General features: G+C 25.7%; 2 protein-coding genes across 5 annotated transcripts in view; both read right to left on the minus strand.

The window, feature by feature from the left end:
• The window catches only part of LOC136077837 (uncharacterized), a 1,623-nt gene extending 823 nt beyond the window's left edge, over nucleotides 1-800 (minus strand). Inside the window, exons 1-2 of the mRNA XM_065791989.1 lie at nucleotides 209-800; nucleotides 1-101 (exon numbers count right to left, since the gene is read on the minus strand). The exon at nucleotides 1-101 is cut by the window's left edge and continues 823 nt beyond it. Of these exons, the coding sequence (XP_065648061.1) occupies nucleotides 1-101; nucleotides 209-676 (569 nt within the window). The 5' untranslated portion in view covers nucleotides 677-800. The remainder of the gene's footprint in view (nucleotides 102-208) is intronic.
• Nucleotides 1-17,031, minus strand: part of LOC136078132 (uncharacterized) — a 132,445-nt gene that overhangs the window by 23,536 nt on the left and 91,878 nt on the right. The gene's annotated exons all lie outside the window — the stretch shown is intronic.

The raw sequence follows: 17,031 nt of genomic DNA on the forward strand, positions 1-17,031 counted from the left end.
ACAGCGCTAGTGTCAGTGAAACTTAAGTCTAATTCTGAGGTAGCGTCAATCTTAGGAGATTCGTCTTCTAGCCTTGTCCTCTTCCTCTCACCTTCAGAAACCTAAAATTTATTTTAACACGGTGTATGTGTATTAACAAATAATGTATGTTAAATTAGCAAATTTTAATAAAAAAGGTCAAATTAACCCACTAAAAACAACATAAAACCTTTTTGCTAAATTTTCTATCTTCTGATCCCAAACTAAAATGTCTCGGTCCTTCCTGGTCTTCCAAAAAAGTTAAATCATCGTGCTTATCTTTATCTGAGCGTTTTTTATCCTTCCTAATTTGGTTCTTTAAATCTGTAGAACCAATCCAAAACAGCTTTTTCAAAAATGAAATAAATTCCCCTTGATTAACCTTGTCTCTAGCTGATCCTCTGTATTTATTTCTACTCAAATCTGAATAGTTCTTGTCCATCTTCATTAGGTTCTTGATAATATTTTTATCTGACATTACTTGAAATCCTGCTTTAAGCCATTGTCTTTTAATTAAGCCTAAAATGCATTCACAATCATCTACTTCACATCTCTTGTAACCTTGAATCTTGTTAGGAGGGCATGATAAAATTGTTGACTTCTTAACATTATGAGGAAGTAGTGATTTTCTGTAGGCAGTGTGTTGAAGAATATCCATTCCAGTAGGGAGTTAAAGACCTTAAGAAAAAAAAATCAATATTCTAATTTTTAACAAAAAGTTTAAAATTCAAAACAATTTTTTTAAATTAGATATGTACATGTAATAGCTGGTTTAGCCTCATTTATGATAAAAAAAGTTTGCTTTTGCTTGATCTGAGAAACCTTTTCTTCCAAATATCTTTTACAATTTTTTTTTCCATTTTTGTATTCAATCTAAATAGATTTAATGGTTTGTAATTAGTTAAAAACTTCAATACAATTTTAATTTATATTGTAATTCGATTAATAACAATCAAGTAAATACGAAAGTTATTTACAAAAATAAAATAATGTAACACAATTTCACATACAATTTGTTTATAAAAACGCTTAGTGACTTAAAACATACAGTGCAGGATCTTCAGCACATTTTCTTCTGCATTATTTTATTAGAATTTTTTTATTGTTGCCGATTTTCATAACCATGCGTACATAAAATTTTCATTTTTTCCTTTAGTATATATCGTTTTAACCAAGAATATGTAAAAAACATGATGACATACCCTTTTAAAATGAAAATATAGATAACAAGTAACAAAAAAAAAAAAAAAATGGAGATAATTTTTTCATTTAAATCCCCCTCAAACAACCTGAACACACCCTATTTTTCCTTTTTTGAAGTATAATTTCATAACAACTTTAGTCTTGAGGGGGACTTAAAAGTCACCCGATTGACCTAAAAAAATTTTTGACTAAGTTTTAGCATATTTGCTCCAACTTTAGCTGGGTATGTACTTCATTTTCAAAAATTCCCTTAAAATGACTACCCCTAATATATATACACATATTTATATATATATACATTTATTTATTATATATATATATATATATATATATACATTTATTTATTATATATATATATATATATATATATACACATTTATTTATTATATATATATTTGTATATACATTTATTTGTTATATATATATTTATTTATTTAATATATATATATATATATATATATATATATATATATATATATATATATATATATATATATATACATATTTATTTATTATATATATATATATATATATACATTTATTTGTATATATATATAAACATTTATTTATTTTATAAATATATTTATATATCTATATATATATATATATATATATATATATATATATATATATATAATATATACACATTTATTATATATACATATATTTATATATAAACATTTATTTATTTTATATATATATATTTATATATATATATATATATACATTTATTTATTATATATATAATATATATATAATAAATAAATGTATATATACTTTCATTTATTATATATATATACACACATTTATTTATTATATATATATATATATATACATTTATTTATTATAATTTTATATATACAATTATTTATTATATATATATATATATATATATATATATATATATATATATATATATAATCATTAATTTATTTTATATATATATATATATATAAACAATTATCTATTATATATATATATTTATTTATAAACATTTATTTATGTGTATATATATATATTATATATATATATAAATATATATATATATATATATATATATATATATATATATATATATATATATATATATATATATAGAGATATATAGATATAGAGAGAGAGAGAGAGAGAGAGAGAGTGAGAGAGAGAGAGAGAGAGAGAGAGAGAGATATGTTGAATGTCGTAATAGCATAAAATATGTAATTATTTTTAAAAATAACATGATGTTTTTTATTTCTTACATGTTTCGCAAAATTTGTTTACATTTTCAAAAGACTATTTTACAATAATAAAAAACTTTGAAATAATTATTAAAAAGTAGTCTTTACAGAGAAATAAGATGGGCGCTAAAGGAGAACCCATAACAACACCATCTGTTTGATCATAATATTTTCTGTTAAATAGAAAATGTGAACGGGATGTATATCTATCCAAAATATCTTGCTTTCAACATACCACATGCAAATTATAATGATATAATCTCGATTAAAAAGGGATTGCTTAAAAGTGCTTTACATAAAAGAATAAATGTAAAGAAATTACTGGACAAAGAGAAAATTTAAAATCTCAAGTAAAAAAAACTGTTCAACTTTGCAATGGTATCTTTCAACTATGGTAATCTAAAACAATATAAAAAAGAAAGAGCTTTCAATCATTAAAACTCACAAAAGAAATTATGTTCCCTAACAAAATCAGCAGTTCTTCCTTTTAGACATCAAAATGTTATTCAAAATCTATCCTCATATACATTACAACATGATGAACTGGATTTACTAAATGATGGTCTTGGTTTCGCTTTGCCACCAGCGTTTATAAAAAAGACGAAGATGTATTCGCTCAATTTGATTGTATTTTGCAATTTCTTAATAATCTACTGAAAAACAACGATTCGAAACCTCAACTTAAAAGTGAATTTTCCCATTTGGCTAACAACTACATATACAAATACCCTTTATCTGAAAATTGTCTAAGAAAACATAAAATATTAAAAAGACTTCGGAATAATGAGAACAATGTTATTATACAACCAGACAAAGGAAATGGTATAATTGTTCTTAATAAAGTTGATTATATAAATTCATTGCATAATATTATAAGTAATAAGACTAAGTTTAAAGAATTAAAAGAGGATCCAACTATAAAAAGAGAAATATCTTTACAAGGGTATCTTAAAAAATTTTATAAGCTTAAATGTTTTGAAAAAGACATTTACACTAAATTCTATCCTGTAGGATCTCAACCTCCTAGAATTTATGCGTTACCTAAGATGCACAAAGTTAGTAAAGATAGTTCTCTTCCAACATTTCCACCTATCATCTCAACAATCGGAACATATAACTACAACCTTGCCAAACATCTCTCTCATTTATTGTCTCCATATATACCTAAACAATTTTGCACTTTAGACTCATTTTCTTTTGTTGAAGATTTAAAACAAATTAATGTAACTAATAAATTTATCGTTTTATATGATGTGGAAAGTTTGTTCACGAATATTCCACTTAAAGAAACCATCAACATTGCAACTGATTTATTTTTTAAAGATAAAACTAACTTAAAACGTTTTTCAAAAATTCACTTTAAAAAATTACTTCAGATTTCCACATCCGGTTGACATTTTCTATTTGGCAGAAAATATTACGATCAAACAGATGGTATTGCTATCGGTTCTCCTTTAGCTCCCATCTTAGCTAATATTTTCGTTGGATATCATGAACAAACATGGGTCAATAACTGCTCCTTTACAGCACCATTTTTTTATAAACGGTGTGTGGATGACATAATTGCTATTTATAATTATGAATACGAAGCTCAAGAATTTTTCAAACACCTCAATAAGCAACATAAAAATCTGAAATTTACTATGGAAAAAGAACAACCAGATTGCTTTTTTAGATGTACTTATTAAAAAATCCAATTCGTTTTCGACTTAAGTTTATCACAAAAAAACGTATACAGGTCTTTTACAAAAATTTTTACTCCCTCTTGCTACAAACTTGGACTTGTTTGTTGTTTGATTGATCATACATTTAAAATTAAAAATTCTTGGGTTGGTTTTGATAAAGATATTAAGAATCTATCATTAGTTTTACAAAATAATAAATTTCCACAAAAAATTATTGACTATGAAATTAAATCCTATATTGCTAAGAAAATGACATTGTTAATAGCTTAAATATAAGATACTTTAGGCTTCCATACATTGGAATGTACTCTAATTACACTAAAAGGAAAATTTCAAAAATTGTACATAAATTTTGCAAGGATGTTCTAATAAAATTAATTTTCACTAAAATACAAGATTGTTTTTGCTTAAAAGAGTCGTTTCCTAAACTGCTTAAATCTTATGTTGTCTATAAGTTTTCTTACGCTGGTTGTAATGCCAGTTATATTGGAGAAACCTCCAGACACTTGGCAATTAGAATAAATGAGCACCTTAAAAGTGATAAACAATCTCATATATTTAAACATTTAAATTTATCTCTTATTGCAAAAATTTGGCTTACTGCGATTCTTTTGAGATTTTGGATAATGCCCCAACCAAACACAAATTAAAGATAAAAGAAGCCCTCCAAATTAAATAGGAAAGTCTCTCATTTAATAAACAAACTTTACATTATGCTATAAACTTATCTATTTAATTTTACTGTCAGTTTATATATATATATATATATATATATATATATATATATATATATATATATATATATATATATATATATATATATATATATATGTATATATATATATATATATATATATATATATATATATATATATATATATATCTATATATACATATATATATATATATATATATATATATATATATATATATATATATATATATATATATATATATATAATATATATATATATATATATATTAGTAGAAAATCACTTAACTAAATTTTTTTCCATTTGACACTGTGTTTCATCAACAAAGATTCATCAGAAATGCCTTTTATGTATATATATATATACACACACATATATATATATATATATATATATATATATATATATATATATATATATATATATATATATATATATATATATATATATATATATATATATGTATGTATATATATATATTTTTTTGACAGTTGGTTATTTTGATTGGTTATTTACCGAATTATTTTGTAATAAATATATTAGTTTATTATCTTTAAAGGTCATATCTTGTTACACGATATGTATATAAATAAATTGATTTTAATAAAAAAGGCAGCGTATAACTATTTTTTTTTAATATATTTTTGAATATATTATTATTAAATCTAAAATATATTTAAAAAAAAAGTTATACGCTGCCTTTTTTATTAAAATCAATTTATTTATTAGTTTATTACGTATAATTTTTTGTCCGGTAATATTTCTCTGTAAAGACTTCTATTTTTTAATATCTATTTTAGAGTTTTTTATTATTGCAAAATAATCTTTTGAAAATGTAAACAAATTTTACGAAACATGTCAAGAATAAAAAACATCGTGTTATTTTTAAAAATAATATATATATATATATATATATAATAAGTAAATGTATATACATATATATAATAAATAAATAAATTTATTTATCATATGTATATATATATACACATTTATTTATTATATATATATATATATATATATATATATGTATATACATATACATACATATATATATATATATATATTATTTATTATATATATATACATTTATATATATATATATATATATATAAAATAAATAAATGTATATATATATATATATATATATGTATATATATATATATATATAAAATAAATAAATGTATATATATATATAAAATAAATAAATTTATTTATTATATATATATATACATTTATTTATTATATATATATATATATATACATTTATTTATTATATATATATATATATACATTTATTTATTATATATATATATATATATATATATATATATATATATATATATATATATATATATATATATATATATATATATATATATATATATATATATAGGGACACCCTAATATATATATATATAGGGACACCCTAATATATATATATATATAGGGACACCCTAATATATTTATTTATTATTATAATATATATAAGGACACCCTAATATATTTATTTATTATTATAATATATATAGGGACACCCTAATATATTTATTTATTTATTTTATATATATATATATATATATATATATATATATATATATATATATATATATATATATATATTATATATATATATATATATAACGTCTGTTCACAAAAAATCCGGAATGAAAAATTGTTCTTAATTGAATACAAAATTAATCGATTTTTGACAAAAATTTTAACTAAAATGAGTGACTGGACATTGTTAACTATTTTATAACCGAAAGTGGTCCTAAATCAGCGGCTTTTCGAACTTTAGTTTTGACTGAATCCATTAGGTTGAAAAAGTAGTCTGGATCAAACTCTTTTAACTTTAATCGAATTCTATTCTTAAGGTGGTCAAGATTTTTCGCAGTAAATCCATTTCCATAAACTTTTGCTTTTAAATGTGCCCAAAAATTTTTTAATTGGCCTTAACTGCGGTACATTTGGGGGGTTATCTTTAGCGTCGACAAAGTTAATACCTAATGTGTTGTAAGTTTCTAATGTGTGTTTTGCATAATGACATCTCACTCCGTCAGGCCAAAATAAAATTTTCATGTTTTGATGCTTGGAATTTATAAATGGAAGAAGTCTTTTTGTAATACATTCTTTAGAATAAGTTTTTGCATCCAGTGCACAGTTTTTTACAGCAAAATAAGGCGATGAATGACCAAAACGACTGATTGCAATCCAAACGAGAACTTTCTCGTCAAACTTTTTTTTGAAGTTGAATTTAATGTTAGGATCAGTTTGAGAACTATCCTTTGTATAGTAGCCAGAGTTTTGTGAACAATTTGCACCATTTACACAGAAATAAGATTCATCGTCCATGATGATTTCAAACTCATTTAATGGCTTGAAAAAAGTTTTTGAAAGTTTTAATAAGTTTTTCTTTTGTTTAATTTCTTGCTTTTCTGTTGTTTTTGGTGCATTTTTTCTTTTGGTATACTTTAGTCCATGCATACTTAATCTATTTACGTATGAAATGCTTATCTTATATTTTAGTGCCAATTTTCTTTGCGAAATCCCGATTCTCTCTTCTGCTCTTGCAATCATGGACTCTCTCTTTTCTGGTGTAATTTTAAAAGGTTTTCTGCCGCAACCGATTTTTCTATTCATCGGCAAATTATTTTCAGACCTTTTAATTATGTCATAAATTGTAGATTTAGCGATTCCCATTTTCTTAAAATGATCCACTGTAAATTTCTTTCCACTGTTTATGTTTTGTTTATAAAAATTTCCAATCACATTTCTAACATCGTTCTCTTTTAGATGCTCCATGTTTATTTGAATTAATTATTTAAACTCAATTTTGCCACAAAATGAAACTGTTGTTTTTGACCAATTAAATTTAAAAATTTCGAATCGAAAATTCGAAATTTAGAACAATTTGTGTACATTTGAAATCAGTCCGGATTTTTTGTGAACAGACGTTATATATATATTTATATATATATATATATATATATATATATAATATATATATATATATATATATATATATATATATATATATATATATAGGGACACCCTAATATATATATATATATTAGGGTGTCCCAAAATTTCAAAAAAATTTTACTTGGTGTTTTTTCTCATTCTACTTAATGTTCTGATTCTAAAAACATAAAAAACTTTAATTGATAGATGTTAAAAATTGAAAAATTTGAAAATTTAATTAATATTTGTAAAACTCCACTTGTTCTTACAATATGCATTTAACTCCTAGTAAGAAAGCTTTTGATCATTACATTTAATATTTTCTTGTGCTTATTGGAGCAGGCATTCAGTTTTTATTGTATACACAACACATACAAGTGTACACAGTTTATAGTACAAGTGTACGTAGTTTACAGTACAAATGTACGCAGTTTGAAGGTTGCAGACATAGACACCACTGAAGTGGAGAGTTGGCTTAAGGACCAAAACACCCCTAGTCTTGAAAGTTTCATATCAATTGTGAAAAACAGTATGTGCGTCAATGATTGTGCAGAGTGAAATATTTGGTTAATTCAAGATTTTGTGAACTCACAAAAATCTGAGGACACAAAGCAAAATGTAATATTAGTTGCAAGAGACAACAGAAAAAAGGTCACAAAGGAGATGACAAAGAAACAACTTAAAACTGTATGAATTACTTGTTAAATAAAGATTCTTTTCCACTATATATATTATTTGCTCGACTTCTGTCAAAAATCAATATTTGCATCTATCTGTTTTAATGAGGATACAAACATTTTTTTATGATTTTTGGACTTCTAGGGTAAAGGAGAATGGGAAAAAACTACAAGTTGAAATATTTTTGAAATTTTGGTACACCTAATATATATATATATATATATATATATATATATATATATACATATATATATATATACATAAATATATATGCAGGAGCAGATCCAGGGTGTAGCAAGTGTAGGAGCAAGTGTAAGGATCCAAGTGTAGCAAATGCTACACGTTTTTGTTTTTATTTTTACATACATTTTTATTTTTTTTCATGCAAAAGAAAAAAATACGGCGCTTCAAAAATTTATTCAAAACTGTATCTGAGCCAAGTTGACTATGTTACAGAAATATTTCATTCGGAAAAATGAAATGCTTCACTGAAAAACCCATGTTTTTAACGGGTTTTGTCCATGTTTTTAACGGGTTTATGCCCATAAATTTTTGAATGTCAAAAATTTCGCAGCGTATCAACTTAAATTGAACTGGGAGTTAATTGAAATCAAAAATCTACTGTAGCAACTGTAGCAAAAGTCAAATTTGTCATATTTTGAAACAACTCTATACATACCCCCAATAATTTTTTATATATTAATCCTATTTACTTGCAATTTTTTTATTAACAAGGAGGTCTTATGTAGTGACTAAAAGTCATCAAGCGAGAACCTGTAGCAAAAAAATAAATTGTGTAGCATAGACAGAAATTCTGCTAAATATCCACTCTCCGTCAATAAAACTTTTTTAAATAAAGGTAACAAACATTAAATGAAGAGGTTTTATAATTATAAAGACTAAATTAAATAGCACCGTCTGTTGGTTTCTTTACTTAGCCAATAATAAAAATGGTGAAATTTGTTTATGTTTATGAAAAATGGTGAAATGTGTTTATTACTTTTCTACAAGTTATTTATCATTGAAGAAGTCAAACGATTTAAAAACGTTTTAAAAAATTTATAGATTTCCCAGAGACAAAGAGAAGAAAACACATTGGATAGAACATTTACTTAATGCAAGTTTTAAAACATCTAGCAACACTTTATTATATGATCTGATTGACATCAAAACTTTAAAAAGGTTAAACTAAAATAACATTTTACACAATTTTCTTATCAGATAGATTTTTAGTATATTTTTAGTTTTTAGGTGTATGTTACAAAAACGTTATTGTATCAGGAAGTTGCTGTTTTTGGAAAGCCAATTATATAAATTCTCTTTCGAAAATGATTATAATATAGATATAAATCAACATAATAAACATTTTTCCATGTTATTGACGCATTTCCGATCAAGATGGAAAAACAAATATTTGAAGAATCTGCGTGAATACCATAAGTCTTCCAAAGTTAAAGGCTCAGCTCTAATTAAAAATTACAATACAGTTTTATTAGACTATTCCCCTAGAAATTGTCTAATAAAAATATATCAAAGGAACTTTCTACTACTTTTACTAGGAACTATTGTTCCATTTAAGAAGGTGTATGTTACAAAAATGTTATTGTATCAGGAAGTTGCTGTTGTGGGAAAACCATTGATATAAATTCTCTTTCAAAAAGATTTTTAGATGTTATGATAACTTGTAATACAAGTAATATGTTTGAAGGTCCTAAATTTCTTTTGAAAATGTTGTGAAAACCTGTAAACATATAAATTCCTAATTTTTATGTGGTCAAATTCATTTAACTTTAAAATCAGTAAGAAAGTCAAATAGGCAATTAAATGTAATAAAAATCTAACTTTAATATTTAATGAAAAACCTTGGTTAACTACAGATAAACTCTTTTGTTTTTTGACATTTGTCCACGTTATCAAAAACATACAAAATAATGGCCTCAAAAAGCAAAACGTTTTTTTCTGATAATACTTACAATGTTCTTCTTAATCACCCTAAAACTTCTACTATCTCAAGCGTTAACAAAACTGATGATTTTATTAAACTTGCTTTTACATAATGGAAAACTTTTAATATAAAAAGTGTGGGCATATAATTTAGGTTCAATAATGATCAAAAAGCTTCCTCAGAGATGTTAATGATAAACAAAGAGAGTTTGTTTAGGATTTTTGCGATACAGCATTATGCTTGAAAAAAATCAGAAAATAGGCATAAAATATCAACACATGTCACAAGGCATTTTGCAAATTATTCACATCAAGAAATAATCTAGCTGATTAAAACGCTATTAAAAGAAGCACTTTTGTTACAAATATGTTACGTTAGGAAAATTTGTTACAGAACTACTTGAAACAGAATTTAGAAATTTAAGAAAAGTATCGTTAGACATATTTTTTAAGTGTTCTTTGAAACGAAAGAAGTCTCTTGTTTACATTAACATGTATTTTGAAATTATGATTTGCTTAACGAATATAAAACTTTGCAAGTATAATGTTTTATCTTTTTAAACTTTAGTCCAAACAATATCCAAAATCATTTGAAATAGGTAGAATAAAATGTCCTTTTGACAATACTGTTCAATGGCTTTTCTTCAATTTGATTAAAAATAAAGTTTGTTTGACTTCCATATTCAATACTTTTATGCTTTAATGCATTACTTAATTGAAATTGAGTGTTATCATCACAATATATTTTCCTATATTCATTTATAAAAAACCACTGAAAAGTTTCTACACCAAAATCAAACAAAGAACTATGTTGTTTTAAACAAAGAACATATTAAGTTACAAAGAATATATTAAGTTTGTTTAGTTAAGTTGACATTTATTCATTGACACTTTTGTTTTTATTATTTCCTGACATTTGTTGATTGAATTGTTGTTAATTGTAATATGCCTGCAGTTTGCTGTTTTGGGATTTTAAAAGCATTCCTTATATATTTAAAGCAATATATTTTTATTGAAACCTTTATTTACTATTTTTTATATGATTTGAAACCTATTTCTTTTTTTCATTATTTGACAAAAAGTTTATTGTAATGAAGTAATGAAGTTTATTGTTAAAAATATGAAAATACTTATAAATTGTTTTTATAAACTTATATAAATCGTTAAAGTGTCTATTTTAATTTTCAGATATTTTATAAGGTAAGCCATTAAATAAAGCATGCGTTTTAAAATAAATTTTAATTAAATAAAAAAATTTAATTTTAAACAAATTTAGATTAAATTTATAGTTTTCATTTTTAAATATCAACCTCCAATTTTTTTGCAGACCAAAACATTTTAACAACCACAAATATTTTGTTGATTCAAATATATAGATAAATTTATATGATAATGTTTTGTGTATTATTTGGGATAAATACATTGACTGGCAATAGGAATACAAAGAACTAAATGTAAATACATAAACTGAGGATAAGGGTTCCGTTAATATATTTATATGTAGATCATATAGTACAGTCAGCAAACTTAGACTTTTCGTACTGTCCGCAAATGTGAAAAGCAAGGACCTTTTTTTTTTTAGACAAAAACATATTTATGGCATTTTTGCTACAGTGAATAAAAATCCTGGATCCGCCCCTAATATATATATATATATATATATATATATATATATATATATATATATATATATATATATATATATATATATATATATATATATACACACACATATACAAACGCCTATAGTATCACTTACAGGGACAGAATTTACAGAAAAAACAAATACTTACAGGGATATAAGCATAACCAGGGATAATTTTGGGTACCCATAAACCTTTTGTCCCAGCATACATCATTTTTTAATTAAAAAAAAAAAAAAAATGTAAGCAATCTTAATCAAAGTACATACATCGACTATGTACGTCATCAACTTATGCTTTATTCTGAGTTGTGAGGTAAAGCATAAGTGGCGATGACGTTTGTCTGACAAACTAGTTATAAGTGCTGATCCTCATCGAAATACCAGTAATAATAGACATGACTCAGAGGAGATGTTTATTACTTAATCACTACACAAATTATGTTTACACATTAGCATTAATGTTTTCTTTCCATTCTGAGGCCTTTCATTGCTGCATAAATATTTTTTATTTTTGTAATCAATTTTTTGTTTTATTTTATTTATTTATTTATTTGTTTGGTGACACATTTTTTGTATATTTTTGTTCTTATTAGTGTTTATATAACAATTTATTGTTGATTATTATTATTAGTACTGTGTAGGTGCATTGTCTGTCTTATTCATTTTTAAATATTCCTCTATTAATCTTTAATTTTGTCTTGACAACTGTCAAAATATGCTTTGTTCCAAAAATAATTCTCCTTTATTCTAATGCACTTCATTTCTTCCCTCAGGCGTTCACAGCTCGTGTGTGACCATTCAGCGAATTTTATATATGCCAGAATTATATATATGCCAAAGTTTTTAAATAAAATGTAAGCAACTTTTAATCAAAGTACATACATCGACTATCTTATAGCCTGCTGCTGCTAGGAGTGCTGCTACATCAAGTGAGGGTTTGATTAGGGTTTTTTTATTGCTATGAAATATGCTTTTTTAAAGATTTTATTAAGAATTTAACAATGAGGAACTTATTAAATGCAAGGAATTTTGTCAAAAGTAAAACAACTTTTATAAAATTGATTATAAAATACATATGTTTTTAAATTCTCAATTTTAAATATTTGTCATTGATTTTTTTAAAAGAAAAGTTTTTATTTTAGTGTTGCTGATTATTTCAAAAAGAACATTAAAGAATGTTATGCTTCGTTTTCTTCGTCTGTTGAATCAACAGCAAGTTTTTAAATCATATTTTAATTAAGTATTTAATTATTGTATTATAATAATATAATATGTATTACAAAAAGAATATAATTGTTACATTTGAATTAGATTAAGAATCTAAATTAAATGGATAAATTTGTAAAAACTTTCTTGTTGCTCTTGAAATATGATTTTGTTTATTCTGCGTTATAAAGTAAGAAATAATTGTTTTTTAATACCTAGGTTTCATAATACCTACAATGCCAAACAAGTGTGCCGTGATATTCTGTAGGAGTGGATACAAGAGCATAGTGTTTTTGCATTTCCTGATGCTAAAAAGACCTGAGTTAGAAAAAAAAGTGGATAAGTTTGTTAATAGAAAGAATTGATTTATTATAGAGCATTCAGGTGTTTGTAGTGCCCATTTCGATCCAAAATATTTAAAGCATGGTATAAGAATGACTCTTATTTATGATCTTGAACCAATACCAACTATTTATTCAGACAATGCAAAACAAAAAGTTCTACCTTTTTTGTTATTATCTACTCCAAGTCTACCAAGAAAATCTCCTACTAGCTGTGCCACAGTCATTCAAGACGAATCAGATATTTTTATGGAAAAAGATTCTATCAAACACATAAGTATGTTAGATTGGTCTTTAAGTCCTGTTGGCTTTGTTTCTCAAAAACTTAACTCCCATGTCTTACATTATCGTATTTTTAATGTATTTTCTATTGATAATGCTCCCTGTTGTAAATTAATACAAGTTGATTTCAATTTGCATGTGAAATCGCATCACAAAGGCTGTTAAATCCCTCTTCCACACGGCTCGGATTGTAGGTTTTTATGGCAAAAAATTAGGAGGCCAGTTTTTTGAAAAAAGTTATCAGATTTTTTACAGAATATGCTTAAATAATATAAAAACAAAATAAATACAAACAAAAAGAGAAAAATTTACCAAGCTGGAAAAAAAATTTTTTAATGTGAAAAAATGTTAAAATAATGTTTTTTCTTCAAAAAGATTCCTTACTTCTGCTACAGCATGGGGCTCACAGTGGCTGGTGAACTTTAGTTGAGATGAAACCCAATTTTTTTCACCAATTGTTATTGCAATAACTTAGATCTTCCCATATTTTTGAATGGTTATGTACTCAATGAGTATCTACCCTTCATCTTCTAGGATTAACTCTTACTTCTGATCTTTCTTGGAAACCATATGTCAAATCCGTTGCAAAAGTGGCATCTGCTGAGATTGCTCTTTATCGAGCTCGAAAATTATTTTGCTTCCACAATTTAGGAGCTTTTTGGTAACATCTTATATTATTAGCATTAAAAAATAAATCTTCTTGAGCTAAATCTAGTTTAGCAAAGCTAGTTTAGCAAAAATGTGATACATATGATGCAAGATATTTTCCAGGTAATTGAAAGCCCCCACTAGAGAGTATATTTGTATACTCAATGCAAACCGTGATCTTAAGACTTAGCAAAACTTCATATTTAACACAAATAAATTTTTTTGAGAGTTTTTTCATAATAAATCCAGGAATATATGTTGCCACTTCCTTGCTGTCATTGTTTGAATCAACCTCATGAAAATCATTTTCGAAATTGATATCACATAAATTATCTTGACTGGACTGGTTGAAGATTTAAATCCCAGTAATTTATATCCTCCTTCATTAATGACTTCATTTGAAGTATCTTCTCTGAAGATTCAACTTCACGCAAACCAACAAAAAAACCACCTCCACTTATTTGTATATATTTTAAAAATTGACTTTCCAGAGAGTCACTTCGAAATTGACTTAAAATATAATCACTACCCTCATCAAGTAAATCATAACACAAATCAGCAGAACTTTCAATGTTTTTTTTATTTTTTAGGTTATTAATTCATTAAAAAGTTAATTTTTTTTTTTTTTTTTTTAAAACAACTTTTCTTCCAACAAGGCTGCAAGCAACCACTAATTAAAGTTATAAGTTACTGGAAGAGAAAAGATGAAGATTGTAGAGCAAGATAATGATTGACGGACGACTTAAAGGATTGCAAATTATATGAATCAGGAACAGAATTCCATACAAGGCCGGATTTGAAACTTATAGAAATAGAGAATAGAATCCGAAGTAAGAAAGTGTCGAGCTCGCTAAAGAGATGCAACCTAAGCAGATGCTAATTTTGCAACGGATTTGATATACGATTTCCAAGAACGATCGGAAGTAAGAGTCAATCATAGAAGATTATATGACTCATTAAGTACATCACCGTTCATAAACATAGAAAAATCTAAATTATTGCGATAACGATTGGATGAAAAACATTGAGTTTTATCTGTATTGAAGTTCACCAGCCACTGTGAGCCCCATTCTGTAGCAGAAGTGAGATTCTTTTTGAGCTCAAATGCCCCCTTCAAGCAATCAGAGGGTTTTGGTTTCTTATCATGACAAGAATAAATGGCAGTATCATCAGCAAACAATGCCACTTTAGATAAGAGAATATCTGGAAGATCGTTGATGTAAATTAAAAAGAGTATAGGGCCAAGGATAGAACCTTGAGGAACTCCTGAAGTTACACAATAAGAAGAAGAGTGCTGTCCATCAAGGACAACTTTTATACTACGATTGGAAAGCAAGGATTCAATAATCTTAAAGATGTTGCCGGATACACCATAAGAAGAAAGCTTATGGAGAAGACTAGCATGCCAAACTTTATCAAAGGCTTTAGATATGCCAAGAGCAATGGCCTTAACATCTTTACCTTTATCTAATGCACGATAAAACCTATCGGTTATTAGTGTTAGCAAATCAGCTGTAGAACGAGAAGATCGAAATCCATATTGATGGTCAGAAAGTAAGTTATAAGATTCAAGATGAGAAACTAAGTGTTTGTTAATTAAAGACTCAAAAACCTTGCTTATGATAGGAAGAAGACTAATGGAACGGTAGTTAGACAAATCAGATCACTCTCCAGAATTTTTGAAGATAGGGATAACAGATGTCGCTTTCCAGCAGGCTGGAAAACAAGACTCTGATAAGCACTTGTTGAATAGTTTTGAGAGTATAAACGACAGCTCCAGAGAACACTACTGCAAGACAATAACAGGTATGTAGTCTGGGCCACAAACTGTAGAAGAGCCTAGGCAGGAAATCACTTTAGATACAGAAGCTGGAGTGATACGAATGTCAAGCAATGGATCAACCTGTTTGTTGGCAATATCAGGTAGAACGCAACTAGTGGAATCAAGAGATGATATTGATGAAAAGTTTTTAGCAAACAATTCAGCTTTGTCTTTAGGTGAGGTGACAAAGTCTGAACCATACAAGAGAGGTGGAATTAAAAATTTGCCCTTATTATTAATACTATTAAAGATTCTCCAAGTCAGGAGAGTATAATTTTTGGGATGAGATATTAGATTTCATGACCTGAGAATAGCGGGCTTTGGCATTAGACAAAACCTTTTTACAATAGTTTCTGGCAATAATAAACAGATGTCTGTTTTCTGGAGAATTGTTTTGCTGATAAATATGGAAGTAACTGTTTTGGTTGGCAATCGCAACAGCACAGTGTGAGGAAAACCATGGAGGAGAGTGAGGCTTGACCTGGAATCGTCGAGAGGGAACAAAAGATTCGATGACATCCTGAATCCACAAAGTTATGTAAAAAGCACATTTGTCGACAGGAAGACAAAAGATTTCTACCCAAGGGCCATCACAAAGAAAATCACGGAAAGAATCCCAGTCAGCTTTACTGTAGTTGTAAGAGGTTCGATAATAGGGGGATTCA

The sequence above is a fragment of the Hydra vulgaris genome, chromosome 03 (genome assembly GCF_038396675.1).
Source record: "Hydra vulgaris chromosome 03, alternate assembly HydraT2T_AEP".
Taxonomy (NCBI): domain Eukaryota; kingdom Metazoa; phylum Cnidaria; class Hydrozoa; order Anthoathecata; family Hydridae; genus Hydra; species Hydra vulgaris.